The following is a 19,101-nucleotide window of genomic DNA, read 5'->3' as shown; positions in this document are numbered from 1 at the left end:
TGATTCTTAAATCTATAACGCTTACATAAGATTTCATTTTATAGATATTAACATTAATGTTGACAACAGATTAGCAACGTAAGTCCTCTTTTAAAAAGAGAAAGTTTATAGGAATCGTAAACGATCGATAAGAACACCGCGCTGATTCAACTGTCCTGCCGTTTATTACAGTTTAGTACAGTTTAATTACAGTATAATTTAATTGTTTCTTTGAGAACCAAAGAAAATATTTATTTTTGTAAATGTACCAATCGTAATTATTGCCTAATATCAATAAACTGAACCGAGTGTCACCGACTAACAAAGCCCGGTAAATAACAAAACTGTACACAGTAACTGTAAGCAATATTTATAGGTATCATACTAGTCGAATATAGGCCTATATAATATAATATTAATATTACCATCACAGGCACAGAACAAATTCTAAACCGTCCGGTTACAGAATTTGTTCTGTGCCTGTGGTGTTTATAAAAGTATCTCTTCGGAGATCCCGCTTCGTGAATAAAATACTGAAAGATGAGGGAGTATCAATTTGATCTCTGGTGCGCGTGCGTGCGTAATTGAGGGATTATAGTCAGGTGGCTTAGCGACTAAAACGTTACACGGTGGACAAAAGCACCAAATTTGGCATGAGGCTTCTTTTAGACGTACTAATTGATTTTTGACTAGGAGCCACCCGATCAGCTTCCGATTTTCCAAGATGGCGGCCAAAATCCAAAATGGCTGCCAGTAAATTGGTATATCATATATCTCTGGCTGTAAAAGTTACAAATAGACAAATAATGTACTGAATCAAGAATTTCAGTCAGTAAAACCGATTCAGGAAATATTATATAAAGTGAGTTCCAAGATGGCGCCCAAAAATAAAAATGGTAGCCATTGAAATTGAAATACATATAATCGTATACAAAGTCACAAATAGTCCATTCCTAATGTATTTTAGTCTGCAAATCAGAAGGAAAGTGCAAGAATTGCATTTTATGAATTGTTTAACCATGCTAGTTATAAAAACCCAAGTTTTTCTTTGACCTTTGACCTCAATTTGAATATTTTAATCCAATTGAAAACAAAATAACCATATTTCCGCAACGCTTACATTAAATTAAATAATTTTAGTGTCAAATTATTTGGAAGATGCATATTAATATTCGTCCTAATGGAAACATTTGTCAAAAAATGGCCGGAAGTATGATTTTTGGTATTTTTGACCTTTGACATACATGTCATATAACTTGGTAACTAACAGTTGGACAAACTTTAAATAGGTCTCAAATTAATCAGAAGATGGATGTTTCTATTCAGTCTAATACAAACTTTTCCAAGAAAATGACCCATATTCTTGTTATTGACCTTTGACCTGTACTGGTAGTACACATTTCTATATCTCGAAAACTAGTGGTCGTAAAAGTTTTTTTATGAGAAATTGTTATATATTTATATGTTTTATAATAAAACAGTTTCTATGAAAATGTAAAAGAATCCTATTTATGATAACTAAATTTGTAATTTGTTAACATCCAATAGTATTTGATATGTATTATAATGTGTTATATTTGCTGATTTTAGGCACTTAATTTATCTGAACTATGGATATTTAATGTAAAATTTGTTTTCTTTAATATAAAGAAAATGTAATTATCTATCAAATAAGACCATTCAAAAAATATTCTGACAAAAACTTAGTTAGTTACAGGTAAAAAAGTTTACTTTTACTTATGTCAACAGCGCCCTCAATCTTTATTTTCCCAAAAATACCACATTTTATGTGGTTTCAGAAACTGAACTGGTTATAACTTTTTTTTATAGATTTTTTTTACAGTAACTTGTAATTTACATACCACCTCTACCATTTACTACAGCTACTTCATTTACATATTACTTCTGCCGTCCACAGATACTGTATGTGATTTCCTAGTTTACTGGCAGCCATTTTGGATTTATCCCACCATCTTTGTAACGAGTGACCTGTATTATGTATCATGTCTAAAATATGTTTCAATGACCATGATTAGGCCTACTCCATGTTTTCCTACTTCGTTTGATACCTAAATGCAATTTCTGCAACCAGAATGAAACCAGATTTCCTCGTATCGTTTCAAATCATATATATTATTAATACATGCTATGTTTTTTATATTCTTAACGCGATCTTGAAGATGTTATAGGTCATGTGTACAATCGATGGATCGCCTTTATATCTTGTATTTAAAATTTTCAGCATTTATCTGCAATGTTTTATTTGACACTGTAAGATGGGCCACGGTAGTTTTTTTTTTAATTATTGAAGGCAAACAAATGTGTAATGTGATTGATAAGCCCATACTTAGGCCCTATTGGTAATTAATTGGTATCGGTTTTCATTAAAATAATTATTTTATGGCAGTGGTATAAAATAATCATCCAAGAAACTATATATATTTTGTGATTAGTAAATTTACAATATTTCACCGTTGATTTGATCCTTGAAACATAATCATTGAACCTTTTTCAAATAATTTGAACTGTGTTATTGATCTGTTTATCGCGATGGTTTCTAATTGTTAATGTAGTACTTTATACGTTGTAAGGCCGAATGCTAGTGCGCAGATGGTTCAGGGCGTAACAAATTAACAAAACAATCACTTGATAAGTTCTCACTTTTCTTTCCGTAGACAAGAACAAAATAAGATAGTCTTTTGTGTAGGTGACGATTTCGTTATCATGCGAACATAACCTCGTAAAACGACGGTGTTATATCATCAATGATACAATTTCCTGCGTAAGTAATTTAGGTTAACTGGTACACATTTCAATACCTGTATCGTCACAATATTAAGTGACAGACTCAATTTTATGAGTGTACCTCAAAATGGATTTTTTTTAAAGAGAGCATTTAACGTATCAGCCGGAGAAAAAATGGCCGCTCGAAGTTTCATAGACAGCTATCATTACTTCCATGGGACAAAGTAGAAGCGGACGAAAAGATGCCGAACAGCTGGGCAACAAACTATTACATTAAAACCCTCCATCAATTAATAATTAATTTTAAAATTAATATTTTGCAGAAATATATTCTTTGATTCACATAAATACTTTAAAAAGTGGTCATGGTTCAATAAACTAGTACTTGGTACCAATTTAGATTTGCAGATGACGAAATGTGATTCTCTATTGGTTTTTAATTTAATTCGTCTTAACATCCGTATTCACGATTCAAATGTTAATAGAGGCAATAAATGTCGTAGATTGGTCACGATAGGGCCTGACAGATGAAGAAAATAAGTGATTTCAACACGTTCGTAAGCAATACTTTGAGATACCGTAATCAGTATGATGTAAATAATGTCAGCAGTATTCGCTGATCGTTATATATAACCTGATGACGCTGCAAAACTTCCCTTTCTACGTGTTGACGTAACATGAACTTGAGTTAGTAAAACATGTGTATATATAGGTGTATACGTCATTGCACATCCTTTCTCTGTCTGACCATTTAATGATTGTGCTCTGACGGTGTATTTAGCCTATTTAAAATGTACTCAATTAGCCTACAAGACAATGATTCCATCTGGGGTTATTATTTTAAATTCTCTTCATATTTCTATTTGAAACTCATAATCATTTGGAATTAGTATTTCCATGATATAATAAATACTTACACAAACTTACCATACCACCATCTTGCGGTTTGAAAGGGCAGTGCTGTACTTATGATTTGTTTCCTTCTCCTCGCATTTATCCCCGCATTTATCACCCCTATACTAAAGAAACGTTGGCCTAACTTTATCTAAACCTCAAAATAATCAGAATTATAACCCTGTAACAAGAAGCAATACTAACTAACTTATTTTACTATACAGATACTGATTGCCAAAGTAGACAAGAAGTCTTGGTAAAATATGTTTGTTATTTGATCAGAGCGCCATCAACGATGACAAAATGCAATGACCCTTGAAAGACGCGCAACGAACTGGTATTTCATTTATTTAAAAAATACTGTTACATTTTTGTTTGAACAATTATTATTTTTCTTCTTAATCTAACTTGATCTCAACATTGGTCAGAAATAATCAAATCTACTATATAATTATCATTCACTCCAGTGGTTGAACGTCTTTAAAAAATTATTTACCAAGATCTTGCGCATAACCCTTTGCCGTATTATTTGTTTGAAATAAATGTCAACATACTTTGGGGCTATTCAAATTTGAATAACATTCATTCTTTTTATATTAATCAAAATAGGCTTCTTTTTTTTTTTTTTTATTTCATTCTCCTCTTATTATCTGACCACAGAATGAGGGCGCAATAACTGTTGTAATCTGCTATTGTACCCGAGAGATAGATTATAAGGAAACTATCGGGGCATTTTATTACAAAGTGACAATTAGGAAGCATTATATTAGTACAGATGAAAAAGACTTCACAGATAAAACATATTTCAACATTATCTTCCCATGGGGAAAGAGACACCATTTTCAATTTAAACGGGTTTTTTTTCGTAATTGGGAAATAGGGTCTACAATACCGAGTTTAAGGTTTTCTAATTTCTGAGCTCAACACCTACCGACAGAGTGAAGATGTCAAAACCTAATCGAATTTTAAAAAAGTAACAAAGCATGTAATGAATAAGGTAATTTATAAGCCTAATGTTATCTTGATTGATGTAGACCCTTTGCTGAAATGCATTTAAACCTATACACATTAAAGTGATTTCAGCTAATATGAAAATAATATTTTAATCACAAATATATATTATTTTGGCAAACCACAACTATAGTTACATAGTGTAACAATAGAGCTGCAAATGTATATTCTTAACGATTATGTCACACTGGGTTACACATGCTGCGGCATCGAGTTAATTTCCGCTACTTAGTTGCACATATGCGAAACCTGTTCCCGTAGATTGCTTTTAAACATTGCTTTAGTTCGATTGCAATAAGGAGATAATGTATCCGCTGACCATTTTAATAGCTTTATTGCACTTTTTGAAATTCAAACCATTCAAATAGATGTATCTCTAATGTGAATATATGTTTAAATTAAAATTAGTTTAGAAGTTAGTTTTGATTATGTTAGTTGCTTTACTATAGTAGGATTAATATATAAATGTTTTGATTGATATGCATTTTTTAAAGAAAAAAACCCAAAATATTTTTTTGCGGATGTATCGAAACTTATAAACCAAAATCTAAATGACTCTTCTGACCAAATATAGGTCTCACATTACATATTATAGACGGACATTAAAATCATTATTATGCTGATCAGTGTGTGGTACCGAAAATAAATTATGGAAATCATGTCGGCTATGTCAAGTAGGCCTATTTGTTTAAAAAAAATATCCATCAGTAAGAAAGCTAAAATAGAAACAATATAACGTGATTGTTGTAATATTAATTGTAATCAAGTAAAAATGATTGTGGTATTGTTATGTTATGCTTCATTTGAAGATAATATGTTGTGCGATATAATTTCTTGTTTCTTTTTTGTAAATAAAGACAATTCAAATTTAAATAAAGTAGGCCTAAATGACGTGGATGTCATCTGCTTGCGTGTCTAATGTTTTTATTAATATGTTTTTTGCGTAATAAACTGATGTAAGCCAATTCAGGCCTAGTTAATTGTGAGCAGATTCGATTATCCTTTGCGTCTGGATTAATTACGTAACTCTTTACTCGAACCCCACTTGGGTACCACATCCGAGGATCTCCAAAATCACGCGTAGAACCAATGCATGTTCTTTTTAATTCTTCGGTAAGCTTTTGTAACGATTTTACTTCATTTTTCATTCTTTCAATACCATATGCCTCTATTTTCTTCCATAACGTTTTATTGAAATGGTTGTATAATTTCATGTCGGCTCCATTCCAACGTCGGATTTTGTCGGCGGCCACTGGATCGGTTGTTCGTACTGAAGATTTGCTACGTTGATTTTGCTTAAAAGACACGACGTCTGACAATCCCCAACATAGTTCGTTTTTCAAAAGAATCATGGATTCTTGAAAGTATTCAGCAATAAGGACGAGATGGAAATCTGTATCTAATTGTAGAATCCAGTCATCAACCTTTCGATCTTCTGGTTCTATATAGGCTGCGTCAAAGCCAAGATCAAATAGCATTGGGTTTCGTCCGCTAACAAGCGCCCCCTGTTGTCGTTGAAAGTACCTCATTGGTTGATCGATAAAGTGCGTAAGGTCTAGATTAAAACGTGTGTTCAAGCGATAATAATTGTAAATGCTTTCAAATTGTTTAGCAGGATCACGTAAAACGGTGACGTAAATTGAATCACCTGGCATTACCGCTGACATGCCTGTAAGATAAAAAAAAGGACATTTATTTTTACTTGTACAAAGGCAAGGTTATTGTGATGTCACTGTTGGGTGTGCCCTCACATTATACCCCATGACACTTTCACAAATATTGTACGTTGCTGATAGTTAAACAATGACATACCACCTATATAGGTAGGTAACCAAAATAATTGGTGTAATTTTACTAGTCCACCTTTCTGATGTCTCTTTAGCTGATAATTGTATACCTTGGACTGAGAGGCGTGTATAAACCTATGCGTAACGTAAGCCAGAGGTACTAGAAAAGAGAATATAGACTTGTTTCAGAACCACCTTATTTAAACCCTGACCACTATGCCACTGTGGCTTTACATACAGTAAATTATAATGAATTAATCACCTTGTTTGTTGTATCTTGCATGATTTGCAAGTATGTTGTATTTTCCATCAAAAGACGGCATAGCAAACACACGATTAAATAACGAAGGACTACCGAGATACGGTCTGTTACTTCGAGGTAGTACAAACGTTACGTCGTGGTCATCTCCCCAGCGAAATAATATATTCTGAATGGTAGAACTACTGCATTTATGTGTTTTTAGAAAGCAAATATTTCTCTTTGGTTTACAAGTTTGTGTTAAATTATCTTTGTATATAATATGTTCTTCATTGTCTCCTATGTGTAGTAGGAGTGGTGGATCATTGTCACTCTGTTCTGATCCTGAAATCAACTCTGTTTCACCAAAATTCACCCTATGTCTTGGAATGTTTTGACTGTTATCATTTGGTTTTGCAATTTCATTTACGGGTTTCTTAGGTAAAATAATTTTGTTTTGATTGCGATTTTCAGTTAAATCGATATTGTTAGACCGGGTTTTAGTTGCATCATTGTGTTTCGGAAACTTATGCTCTTCTATAATTTTTAATTTCGGTCGTAAATTCCAATCACCATGTTGGTTGTGTGGCTGCTCAATACCACGGTACTTCATGTACAAATCATTGCCAGGTGCAATTGACTTCTTCGAAGTTTTACGATCTACGACATCTTTTGATAAAATTTGAACACTTTTGCCTACATTTATTGAATTAATGTTTTTCATAGCAATATTTTTGACTTGTTGTAACTTATTATATTGGGTAAATGTTCGTAACTGTGTATCATTTCGTTTAAGTCCACCATGTTTTTTCACTGCAAAACTAGATTCTTCTCGTTCTTGAATCCGGAGTGCGCCATCACTGCTTGCAATCAAAGGTTCACTGAAAAACATAAAACATTGATTAAATAAAAGTTATTGGAAGGAAGATTATGTTTATGATAACACTGATGATGATGACGTCAAAGATTATGATCATTAGTTCTGATTGTTGTGAAGATGTTGATAATGATGATAGATTCTGTGACAGAGATTCGGTAATCTAAAACTATTCCAAAAACAGAAGATTACTACAAATTAATTAAAATTAAACCATAATTACGATGTTGATATGATCATGATTAAGATAATGATGATAAGAAAGATTAATCTCAATTGCAACGAAAATAAAGACTGTAAGGACAATAGTTATAATAAACTCATATAACACATTTGAAACCATTCGGTTTACGATGCGTGGAGGTTAATTGCAAATTGCATCGCATTGTCTGTAATGACAATAATACTGTAATAACAATGTGAATATCTGTTTCTCGTATAATGTTAACGAGATGGCATGTTCTAAATCTTATTTGGCCTACATAATAATGTGTTATAAGTGGTATACCTCAATTTTATAATGATGAATATTATCATAAACGCGGTGATTGATATTTATGTTGAAACCCATAAAACTTGATATTTAAATATTTAAACCATTTTCACAATGTATGTGTTTGCTAAAATCATGTAATATAGGCCTACATATCTTTTAGTAAACCTAAGTAAACGGGAAGGCACATTTCGCCAGCTCTTCTTTCCTACATACAAATATTCCATTGTATTGTAAACAATACAGTTTCACTAGTTAAGATAAATAATACTGAAAAATGTTCACCAACTCATTCACAAACTAACAATCCGATAATTAGAAGGCTAAAATAAATTAACATCCTAAAGTTAACCTTTCTTGTAGCAAAAACGTGGAGTACGTCGTACTATTATAATGCAACAATATGCTTCTAAACTGATTTGCAATTGGTAAATTCTCCCATAAAAAACTAACGACGTTATTAATTAAACAATTAAATTGATTTGTGTGATGTTGTAGACAATGAATCAGAGGGATAGTACAGTTTTTCCACAGCAACAGTTCCTAAAATCGGCCCAATTTTAGCGGAGCTGCTACTTAAAAACATAAGACAATTCGCCATTTTTTACTATCATCAACCATCGTTTTTTAGGCCTATATAATTATACAATATGAACAAATTTGAAAACTTACCGCTACCAAATGAAAAGATAGAAAAGAAAAAAAAAAGAAAAAAAAACATCGGATGCGAAGAAGATAAGATAGAGTGTTCTCTCCTGAGAAAGAGTGTTACCTCTCTTCCCTGAGAAACAGAGTTACCGTTTTTACTTACTCATTTCGCGATATTTAAAGTTATAACTCGTAAAACGTAACGTATAAAATCAAACGTATAATCAACTTACATAATCGGGGTTTGCACCTTTTTGATTTTAGATTCGTTGCTGGCAATTCCAAATACGTGGTAAAGGGTGCACAAAGAGACCAAACCAATCAGACCAACGTATAACCGTCGAATTTGAGTCATTTTTCTAGTTGATTATGTTCCCTTGGTACGATTATTATAACAAATCACGTTCACATTTTCTTGCAAATTAATAATGAAACCTGCAGTTTGTTGAACAGATTTGAATATTACTGTGAAAACTGTTGAAAAGATTAGTCTCGGTTCAGAGATACAGCCACAACATATTGGATACTTATAATGTTTATCCCACACTATCTGTCAGTTAGGCAGGTTTTGTACCTATATGAACGAATTACTTTCGTTATGTTTCACTAACACTGTGATCGATTCTGATTTAATCCTATATAAAGCCATATGTGAACGTGAATCAATAATCTAAAAAAAATAACTAAAACAATTGATTGGAAAGTTGGTTTCATCGGATGAAATACAAGTGTTAAAATCGATATCCAAAAAATACAGACAAAGCCGGTCTATCTATCAAGCGATGTAGATAGAGCTTTTCCCATCATGGGAGTAATCCAGGCACTTGGCGAAGGCACGATCAGCGCTATCGACATTTATTTATAACTCCGGCCATCATCCTGTTGGATGAAGCCTTCCCCATGTCTCAGTATTGTTCCTCTTCTTTGCCCAGGTACGGTTACATTTCCTTCCGTATGTTGGTAATTATTTTTAAAAAAAATTATACAGGAAAAAAAGTATCGCCATCTATACGTTTTGGTCTTCCCCTGTTTTTTGTGTCGGTTATTGGTTGCCATTTTGGCAATTGTTTGGTCCTCTTTTCTTGCTTTATTACCATGTCCGTCTCTATGTTTCTCTAACTGTTTTCTTTAACTTCGTTATTATCTCTTAAGTTGCAGCTCGGCGAAACAATCTTCTCGTTCTATTCGAGAGTCACCATCAATTGAACACATTTGAAAACACACCTTCTGCGTACAAGGTGATGTAAACTAATTAATAATGAAAAATACAAATTACATTTGTTATAGGCCTAAATATGTTAAAATTAATTCATGAGGTATAAGTCATTATCTTGATGATCACGTTATTTAAACATTATGTCAATCATCGTGTTATTATTTATTTTATTTGTTAAACCAAAATATTATTTGCCTAGCACTTGATGGTTCAACCATCTACTAAACCATAATTACACATATATTAGCTAAGTAAATCAATAGCAGCTATCTCGCTTTATACAAAATAGGAGCTATTCATAAATTTAAGGCACTGCGATACATTGTTTGCAAAATTTGACACTTGAAAGTCTCAATTCCCCATATGATTTCAAGACTAATTAGTACAAGTATCTATGCTAAAACAATGCCGCGGTAGCTAGATTGTCTGTCGGGAAAATGCAGCAAATCCACTTCGAAAGTTATACATAGGCCAACATCATTATTATTGACATAGTTGTAAAAAAGGTGAAAGCGTTATACAACTATTTTAAGACATTTTTGTGCATATAGATGATTCGTTGTTAATTTTGCGACAGTACGTACGTGAATACAACAGAGACAGGTAAGAAATTATGACGACAGTAGATTTAGCAATTCCAAACAAAATTAGATAAAATAAAAATAATGAATACTGGTCGTGAAGATATAATTAAAAGCGTGTTTTTAGACAATTGCGCGCAGATCACATCATTATTTACTGCGTATCATGAAAGCTTATTAGAGCGACTACTGTCCATGAGGAATATACCGTGAACATTTTAACAAAATATATTTATATGGCACACATATTTTGTTAACTATTTAGAAATACTAACAGCTGATATGTATTACTGCAGTAGAATATTCAAAGCAGTGGTGGTGCTTCAGTGTATGTATACAATCGAAGCGTCAGTGCTAGCGGCCGTGTAGATATTAGCACTGGCTTAGATGTTGCACTGAACTGTCTCTTTTTAAAATGAGGCAAATTTTTTAATGAAACATTCATAACATATCTCGTAAATTGTGAGTTTATGATAAAGAAAGTAACGGTTCATTGCTGTATAATTACCAAGTTGTTTTTGCTAACGACAATGGAGTTGTAAATACATCAACTATACTGCCGTCTAGGTCTCTTGTGTAATGACTAGTAAATTATCAGGCAAAACATTAGTTAGCTGTGAAGATGGTGTAGCAAATGAAGCGTGTGTGTAATCTCCGCCAGTTATTGAACAGTTAGGGAGGAGGAGGATCACAAGAATTTCTTCATCTGCTGCTGTCTTTAAGAAGTTTAACAGTTGGGTTACAGTTACATTTCTCTCTTTGAGAAGTGACCGAATTTATTAGATCATTATAATTCTTGCATTCTGTAATGTGAAGATGATGATATGTTGATTACGACGACGGCGACGATGAGGTTGATGATGATGATGTTGATGATGGTGATGATGATGATGGTGATGATGACGATGACGATGACACACTAACATCTATATGTTTAATTTAAGTACAGATTATTTACACAAAAAAGGTAATGTACTTTGATCCACATGGTCTCTATCCCATAATAGGGTTTTCATAATATATATATATCATAGAATCCTAATATTTATCATTTTACATTTCACTATTAAAAGTGAAATATGAAAAATCACAATTGTGCGATTCATGGCCAATTCCCTATTTCCTTAATAAAAAAAAACACCTAAATCCAGGAGACTGATAGAGCTCATTAATTACAAGTATTCCCTAATGAAAAGAGTAATTCCAAGCCCGAGTTACCACGATTATAGTTGAAAGTTGAGTTTGTTATTTATACAGAATTAGTATATCTGCCGTACACCAATGTACTGTAGATCAAGCGGCAGGCAATTTACTACGAAATAAGCATATTCCCAGGACTGTATTGTTTCACATATCATGCATTTTGATAACTCTAATTTGTAGAATCAATATTTAAAATGCTTTCTTTTTATTTTATATCGGTAATCATTTACCTTTCTTATGAATAATTCATTTGCCACATTAGTATCGGTAACATAATGAATTGGTAAATGTTACTCAGAGTAAAGAATTATTATTTTTAATTTAACCGCTTTTTAATATTTATCATTAAGATTGTTGATACCCGTTCAAAAAGATAGAACGCATTTGTTTTATCACAGAATCGATTGTTTTTTCCCCGAATTAATTTTCCGAGTCGATTCAGATTTTTAAATGTTGATAAAGTTCTTGTACGTCACACCAAAGAAGATTACGAAAGACAAAATGTGAAAACACTGTTTCTATACCGTATCCAATAAAAACATCCAAGCAATGACGGTCAGCATTCTGTTACTACTGAATTAAAACTGGCCATTATTCAATTGTTGTTATTCAAGTTAAATAAATACATTTTTTAAATGGTTAAAGGCCCGTTTACACTAGGATAACGATCGGCGATAAATAGATAAACATTTTTTATACACAAAATAAAAAAATCCAAAAAGTTGTTATCCTATAGAAATAGTATAGCCATCTATGCTGCCTTTGATGAAAATAATACTTTCACACGTCCAATCAAATGACGTCATGATTAGTAAAAGTAATAATATCGTGACAATACGATGTTATTGTTTTTAGTGATCATGACGTCATTTGATTGAATTTTTTAAAATATTAATTTTATCAAAAACAACATAGATAGATAGACTATGGTATAGTGCTAGAACGAAAACTTTTCCAATTTCTTTTGTTATATGTAAGAAAAATGTATCTTTATCTTTTTATCGTCGATCGTTATCGTCCTTTAAGGACCTCCATTGGAAACTATGAATACACAACGCTTGGTAAATTAAATCGGAAATAAACATTAGAATATTAAGAATATTAAGTTTTTTTGGTAAATATAAATATCGTTTACCAACATAATTAGTTATTTGTAGGTTAATTACAACATAAGGCCTAATTACTGATGTGACTAAAGGATGAAGTGGTCCGTGACGTTATACTTCACAAACTATTTCTGTTTGATGTGCGAATTATAACAGTTCATTAAGAGTGTATTTCGATATTCAGAGTGTCTTACATAAAGTGTTTCAAAATAATGACCGTTATTTCTATATTTTAAGTAGAAAACTGTAAGTAGAATGTGATCACCTGGTCGAAATTGACATAAATAACAGCTAGCTCATAACGGTCATTTTCATATACAACAAATTCATGGAGCCATTTCGTTATTTTAAACATAGCATACTAACTATAGTAGAGAATTGCTAGAGAACATTTTTACGTGTAGCAGCAATTCAACATTATTCGTACTTATGTATTCAATGACGTACGTATTTGGTATATAATCAATAACTGGGCCCATGTGGTACTCAATATAATGTGGCACACAAAGTCTTTCAAACCGCATACGTCAAGGGTAGGCCTACTATATTTAATCAGGAAAGTATTTTATTTGATAATAATGTTTAATTTTATATTGAATGTGGATGAATTTAAAGGCTTATCAATTGATTCCCATAGTAAAATTGGACACGACGTTAAATTATTGAGCTGTGACTGAATCGTATATACGTCCCTTAGTAAATCATCTTGTTATGGGTTGGTGAGTTGGTGATTAGTCGATATACTGTTTAACTCCGATTCATTCTAAGATAGATTGTGTAAAATGTATAAGATTTTATTTTTTGGACAGTTTCTGAATAAACGATTCGCTTGTGATTCTATTTAGATTATGTAGTATTATTTAGAATGTGAAAAAAATTAGAATGTTAACAAAAATATAAATTATTTCCTGACATGTCTATTAGACCTTATATTATATCGGTATCGATTGAAAATGTAAAAAAAAAACAAATTGAAGTGCTAAATTTAGCTCATCCTTCGGTTAAAAAATATCGATTGAAATTGTTAAAGTGTAAAGACGATTTGCAATTACGCGTGAAAGAACTAACTGAAAATAAATAAAAACCTGGGTTTTTTTCGTTTCCTGTCATTCTTTTTCTGACATTTGTCAAATGAAAATGAAAAATAGTAACTACATTATTCAACTTATGATTCGCTTGTCTATATTTGGCCTTATATTTAACAGCTTGTACACTTAAATGAATGTATAATATAAACTAGAGGGTACTCCGAGAGTACAAACCTCCGCCTACTGTAAAATTCCCCAACATAAAATGTCCCCGGAAAATCTATATATATTTAAAAAAAAAATTTTTTATTAGTTCTAAGTGTAAATAGGCTAACTGCACACTACAAAGTTGTGGATGAGAGTTTGGTGTAATGGTTATGTATCCAGCCTCTCACAGTTGAGATCGCTGGTTGAAGTCCCGCTGAGGTCTTTTTTTTTTTATTATTATTTTATTTCGTTTTTTTTTGTGGACCTTGATCTTTGACCCTGACCCTTCAAAATTTAACCACAATATGTTGAGTCATTGATCATTGTGGCTAAGGTTGGTGAGAATCGGATAAAAACTGTGGTCTCTGGACAGTAAAATAGTTTAGCATTTGGGGCATAGATCATTGTGGCCAAATTTGGTGAGAATCGGATAAAAACTGTGGCCTCCAGGCTGTTCACAGACACACACAAACATACAGGGGTGAAAATATAACCCTTGGCGGAGGTAATAAAGAAATAACAATAATTAAAACACACATAAACTAATGAACAGTAAAATAATCTGAAGAAACTTATTTGGCAGTAAATAATTTTTAACCGTTTTAAACGTAACCTTTTTAATGGAATCAATCTTATTGTCTTTGTTATGTTAGTACACCCGTCGGCTTTAAGATTTTTGTCTAAAACTGTGTTTTCGAGTTTATACGTATGAAACGCCATATGTGCCAAAATATTTATCTTTTTACTAATATGACGTCGAACATATACTAGGTATTATGTAGTCAATATAAAAAAATGTGTGGTTGTTTACAATAAATCGATCTTTTGTTTTTACGACGACTGCAGTATACGCATCTGTCGAGTAAAGAAGGTGCTCAAATGTTCCTGAGCGTGCGCAAAATGACTTTTTTACTCGACTTATTTTTCATGCGACACGAGTGAACCAGTTAATTTTATATGAAACACACAAGCAACAAAGGTGTATTGGCATGAGAAATGAAAATGCCATTTCCTGTGTGCAGATGATACTATGACGGCTGACTTTAATTATCATCGGAATGAAAGTTTAAATAATATGTCTACCAAGTCTAATAAAATCGCACGTGAATAATAAGGAATACATAACGTTGATAATCACTTTCCGTTAAAATGTAAAAGAACCGATATGTGGCATTTAGACCTACATAACCATAAAAGGTATCGTCAAATAATAAATCGAGAGTAGATTTTCAAAAGCAATTTCTTTAGTGTACGTAAAAATTGGATTTATTATTATGGTGCTTAAGGACGTCATTTTCCAACTATTATCATTAAATTGTACTGGATTTGATCAACTAATTTCCTGGCTGCTCCCAACAACAAGCCAATCTTGTAGATAGTCTTACATATTAATACGCAACGCAAAGAGGACGGTACGCACAGCGCTAATTTGACAAACCAGAAGCGACAGTTCGGATAATTGTTTGTGATTGGTCAATTCACTTGCGTTGTGTCCTCGGATGGAAAACAAGCTTTAGCGACTATTGAACATGTACAAGATATCATTTGAATTGTTGGTGATAATAGTTACCTGTAGGCCTATACGGTATTTGTTTATATAATTATAATATTTAGCCTTTGTTTGCGGTAACCTGTTCACAATTCAATTTTATTTGCATACTTACATATTCAACATCAACATTAACCTCTCGGGGTTATTCAGACAGAACGTTAAAGTCAAGTATAGCCTAATTAAAACGTACCGGTATATTTGAATTTGAATCAATATTGCCATTTTGAAATATATCTATATTTTTTGGTTTAATGGCAGATAATATTGATTCTTTGTTGGCTGAGAATCAAATGTGTTGCCGGATATTACACGACCGGTACACGTTTTTACAGCCAAGCGGTCTCATCATTTACCCTCCATCATGAACGTGCCGCGCGCGCGCACGTCTCTGCTGCCAATGTACACCCACCCTAACTGTCACTAACTGTATCACATTTTTATACGATATTGTTTATTCTAATTTATTGATTGGAAATATTATCAGTCAAATGTTATAAAGAAGTACTGTAGATAATTAAATAAAGCCGTTCCTACCTCATTTGTAGCAGCATGTTGTACGATTTAGTCGGGCTATACACACGCATAACGGTTGTAATATATAACAAATAGAAAGGCATGGACACCAAACAAGCTACCGTGAAGATTATAGACAACCGTTGATGTCTGTTCATATTGGCTACAAACAAAAACAAAACATCAATAAATCATTTGCTAAATAAGAAATTTGGGATAGATTTTGGAATGATATAACTTTAAATATTCACCGATATTCAAACTCGGAATCGTCATCAGCTTGATATGATACGCACATTCATGTATCTATTGGGAGGACGCACGCAATGACGTCACGGCGCAACGCAATAGTAATTTGACCAAACACGACGAGATGGACCATCCAAATTGTCGCTTGTGATTGGTCAACTTTGCGCGTATGTACGTCCTTGCGTCGTTACGTCATGAGAACCAAGCATTGCCATAGCACGAATGATAGCAATAACACGAACGAATCACGATTTCAAGATCATCAATGTTTGTTATTCTGATTCTCCTGGAGCACATGTGTGTCTATAACAATACAAAATATGGAGAGTTGATCTGCAAACGAAATGAGAATGTAATTATTATAATAAGTCATCGATCGTATCATGCTGGTACTGTATCACATGGTCTACAAACTTTCTTGAAACAACACGTTTGAAATGACACTTTACAAACGTATAAGCCTACATATCCTATCGGGTAGTGATTTTATTCTAAATATTTAACAAAAATCGTAGGGGCCTATTGATACTAACCTAACTTTATATTACGTATCGTAGGTTACAGTACTGTTTTGAAAACGATTATCCGAGAGAAGACCGCAAACTAATATCTCGGACAACAAATGTTCCCTCAGGCCCTATTAATGGACAGAAAAAAACCCCTATAATGGAGAAATAAAGTCCCTTTTATGAACAGATTTCACCACCACTCTGCGCGAACTCGTACCCTGTGCATTAACCGATCGGTCAATTAACACTTGCCGAATATATTCATAGCTGATTTCAGGTGTTATACGTTGCCTCTCATTAGGCCTCTATAAGAATTATGAATCTAAATGATATGAATACATTATATTAGGATCATTAATGTGACTGTTTGTTACGAACATAAAACAGTAATGTATTAACAAAGATCACGTCACATTGTTATTTTATACATTCCATTTCTGAATGTTGTTCAATGCTAAATTGCATATATGTCTTGCTTAGTGATAATAGTGGCCAAATAATCATAAATTTAATAGGATATTTTTTTTATGATATCACTTCTACAACATGACCAAATTCCCTCGTGAACGAATGAGTATCGTTTCGTACCGTAAATTTAAATATCCTTATTATGCCTGGTCTGTGTAGAATCACCGTGCCGTAGAATCCGATTGATTCCGTGATAGAACGGAATATAAAATCATATATTAAGATTCGATTAGATAAAGGCTTCTTTCATGCCTAAATACCTTGATTTTATTTTAACAGCATTTTAGCTGTACCATTATGGCTTCATAAGTAGTCATCTCGACACTGAGAAAAAGCACAGGTGTCTTAAATCCAGGTGGACTAAGAATTATTACATCATAATGTGCGTGGTGTTAAAACTTAAAGAGAACATAGTCGCATCAGTAGAAGTACGGAAGCTTAAAGTATCCTTCGGAGGTCTGTATTTCCATGTTAATTACAATATTAATCGTGCTTTACAAGTATAGGCCTACAGAAAAATACATTTCTAAGACATTCGGCAGACTTGAAGTTGCCTTTAAAATGTTTTATTTCATTTATCAAATCGGTAATGAAGAGCTATCTAGAAGGAGCGCTTAAGATTCCCTTTTTAGGCTCAAATAGAGTGTTTACTTGAATAAAAGGAAGGACATTTGTTTTAAAATGGTTCTTCAACAATAAGGTAAAGTTGATAAAGTATGAACCAATAATCATTAATGATTAATATTGTTACCTCAATTGTATTACTTTTTATTTATTTTAAAATTTGGGAAAAAAAAGATCATTTTCCGTCTCAGAGTCTCAAAGAGTGGCAATATAATCCCATGACACGTGCCCAATGTCTGTTGGTTACTCCTTTTAAAATAATATATAATATTGAGTACGCCACTGCTATAATGGAAAATATTGTACTCTGTATTATTTTTTCCGAAATAAAAGATGAAATGAAATAATAAGCACATTTAGAGTCAAACAATATATCGATTATCAGTGTCAATGTTTAAATACTTCAAAAAGAACTTTAAAACATAGCAAAAACAGATGACGTATAATTTGTTTACGTTTACGTGACTAAAAAGTATATAATTTGTATGATATCTGGTAAGGTCTAAGATTGTCGCTTAATAATTATCTAAATTCTCTTATTCAAATAAAGTATTGAAATAAAACACACACACACACTTACCACTTGTTTCTTAAATGTATGACTATTGGTAGCCTGGTTGTTTAAGCATGGTGGCTGGTACATATTTCAAATTTGGTAAAAGATGTTCCGTCGACGATCCAGTTCAATTGTAACTCTTCATTTTGGAAGCTCTTCAGATCGGTGGCTGAGATTAAAAGAGGGCGCACTATACAAAGTAAACATGATTTTTTTTGTTCTGTATGCTGTCATTCTAAAAAAAAATAAAAACCAACAGACCGTTCTTAATACAAACCCAGTCAATCTTCCTCAGTGTTCAAGATACATAATGCAGAAGCATAAACAGGTTTTTTTTCTTTCAATTATATTTTTTAAATTTTTATTATGCGTACGCACATGTAATGTATACTAAATGAACCATTTCAACAGCAACATCATTTCTCATTTATCTCATTTATATTTCTTTTAATGACCTTTGTACAGTTTCTGCGAGTTAGATAGAATGAGAAACATGTTTTTTATTAATTCATGTGTTGAACTATTATATAGTGAATAAATAAATTGATTGGTCTTAGGAGAAAAATGTCCATTTTAAATCACGATCAACAACGGGTGTAAAGTAGGCCTACACTGTA

General features: G+C 32.5%; 1 protein-coding gene across 3 annotated transcripts; it reads right to left on the bottom strand.

Annotated features, from left to right (window-relative positions):
- Nucleotides 1-4,788: 4,788 nt before the first annotated feature.
- Nucleotides 4,789-18,695, bottom strand: LOC144843571 (galactose-3-O-sulfotransferase 2-like). 3 transcript variants are annotated; one of them, XM_078700419.1, is made up of 4 exons: nucleotides 18,509-18,695; nucleotides 16,100-16,241; nucleotides 6,679-7,535; nucleotides 4,789-6,298 (listed from the first exon to the last, which is right to left on the bottom strand). In XM_078700419.1, the coding sequence occupies exons 2-4, from the start codon at nucleotides 16,234-16,236 to the stop codon at nucleotides 5,529-5,531; spliced, it is 1,764 nt and encodes a 587-aa protein (XP_078556545.1). In that variant the 5' UTR covers nucleotides 16,237-16,241; nucleotides 18,509-18,695; the 3' UTR covers nucleotides 4,789-5,528. The 3 variants fall into 3 exon arrangements, with proteins under 3 accessions (XP_078556545.1, XP_078556537.1, XP_078556553.1); XM_078700411.1 differs by lacking the exon at nucleotides 18,509-18,695 and adding an exon at nucleotides 16,330-16,395; XM_078700427.1 differs by lacking the exons at nucleotides 16,100-16,241; nucleotides 18,509-18,695 and adding an exon at nucleotides 8,906-9,090.
- Nucleotides 18,696-19,101: the final 406 nt, after the last annotated feature.

This window comes from Antedon bifida, chromosome 1 (assembly GCF_963402885.1).
Source record: "Antedon bifida chromosome 1, ecAntBifi1.1, whole genome shotgun sequence".
Lineage (NCBI taxonomy): Eukaryota > Metazoa > Echinodermata > Crinoidea > Comatulida > Antedonidae > Antedon > Antedon bifida.
The sequence above is the reverse complement of the archived record's forward strand: the minus strand, read 5'-3'. Positions and strand labels throughout refer to the sequence as shown.

What these genes read in the sequence shown, in the direction of transcription:
- LOC144843571 (XM_078700411.1), bottom strand. Translation starts at nt 16,354, where the DNA reads ATGACGATTCCGAGTTTGAATATCG. An exon ending in AACATGCTGCTACAAATGAG is followed by an intron (nt 7,536 to 16,099) that starts GTAGGAACGGCT and finishes TATGTTTTTCAG; the next exon opens with TGAACCTTTGATTGCAAGCA. An exon ending in TGCAAGATACAACAAACAAG is followed by an intron (nt 6,299 to 6,678) that starts GTGATTAATTCA and finishes TTTATCTTACAG; the next exon opens with GCATGTCAGCGGTAATGCCA.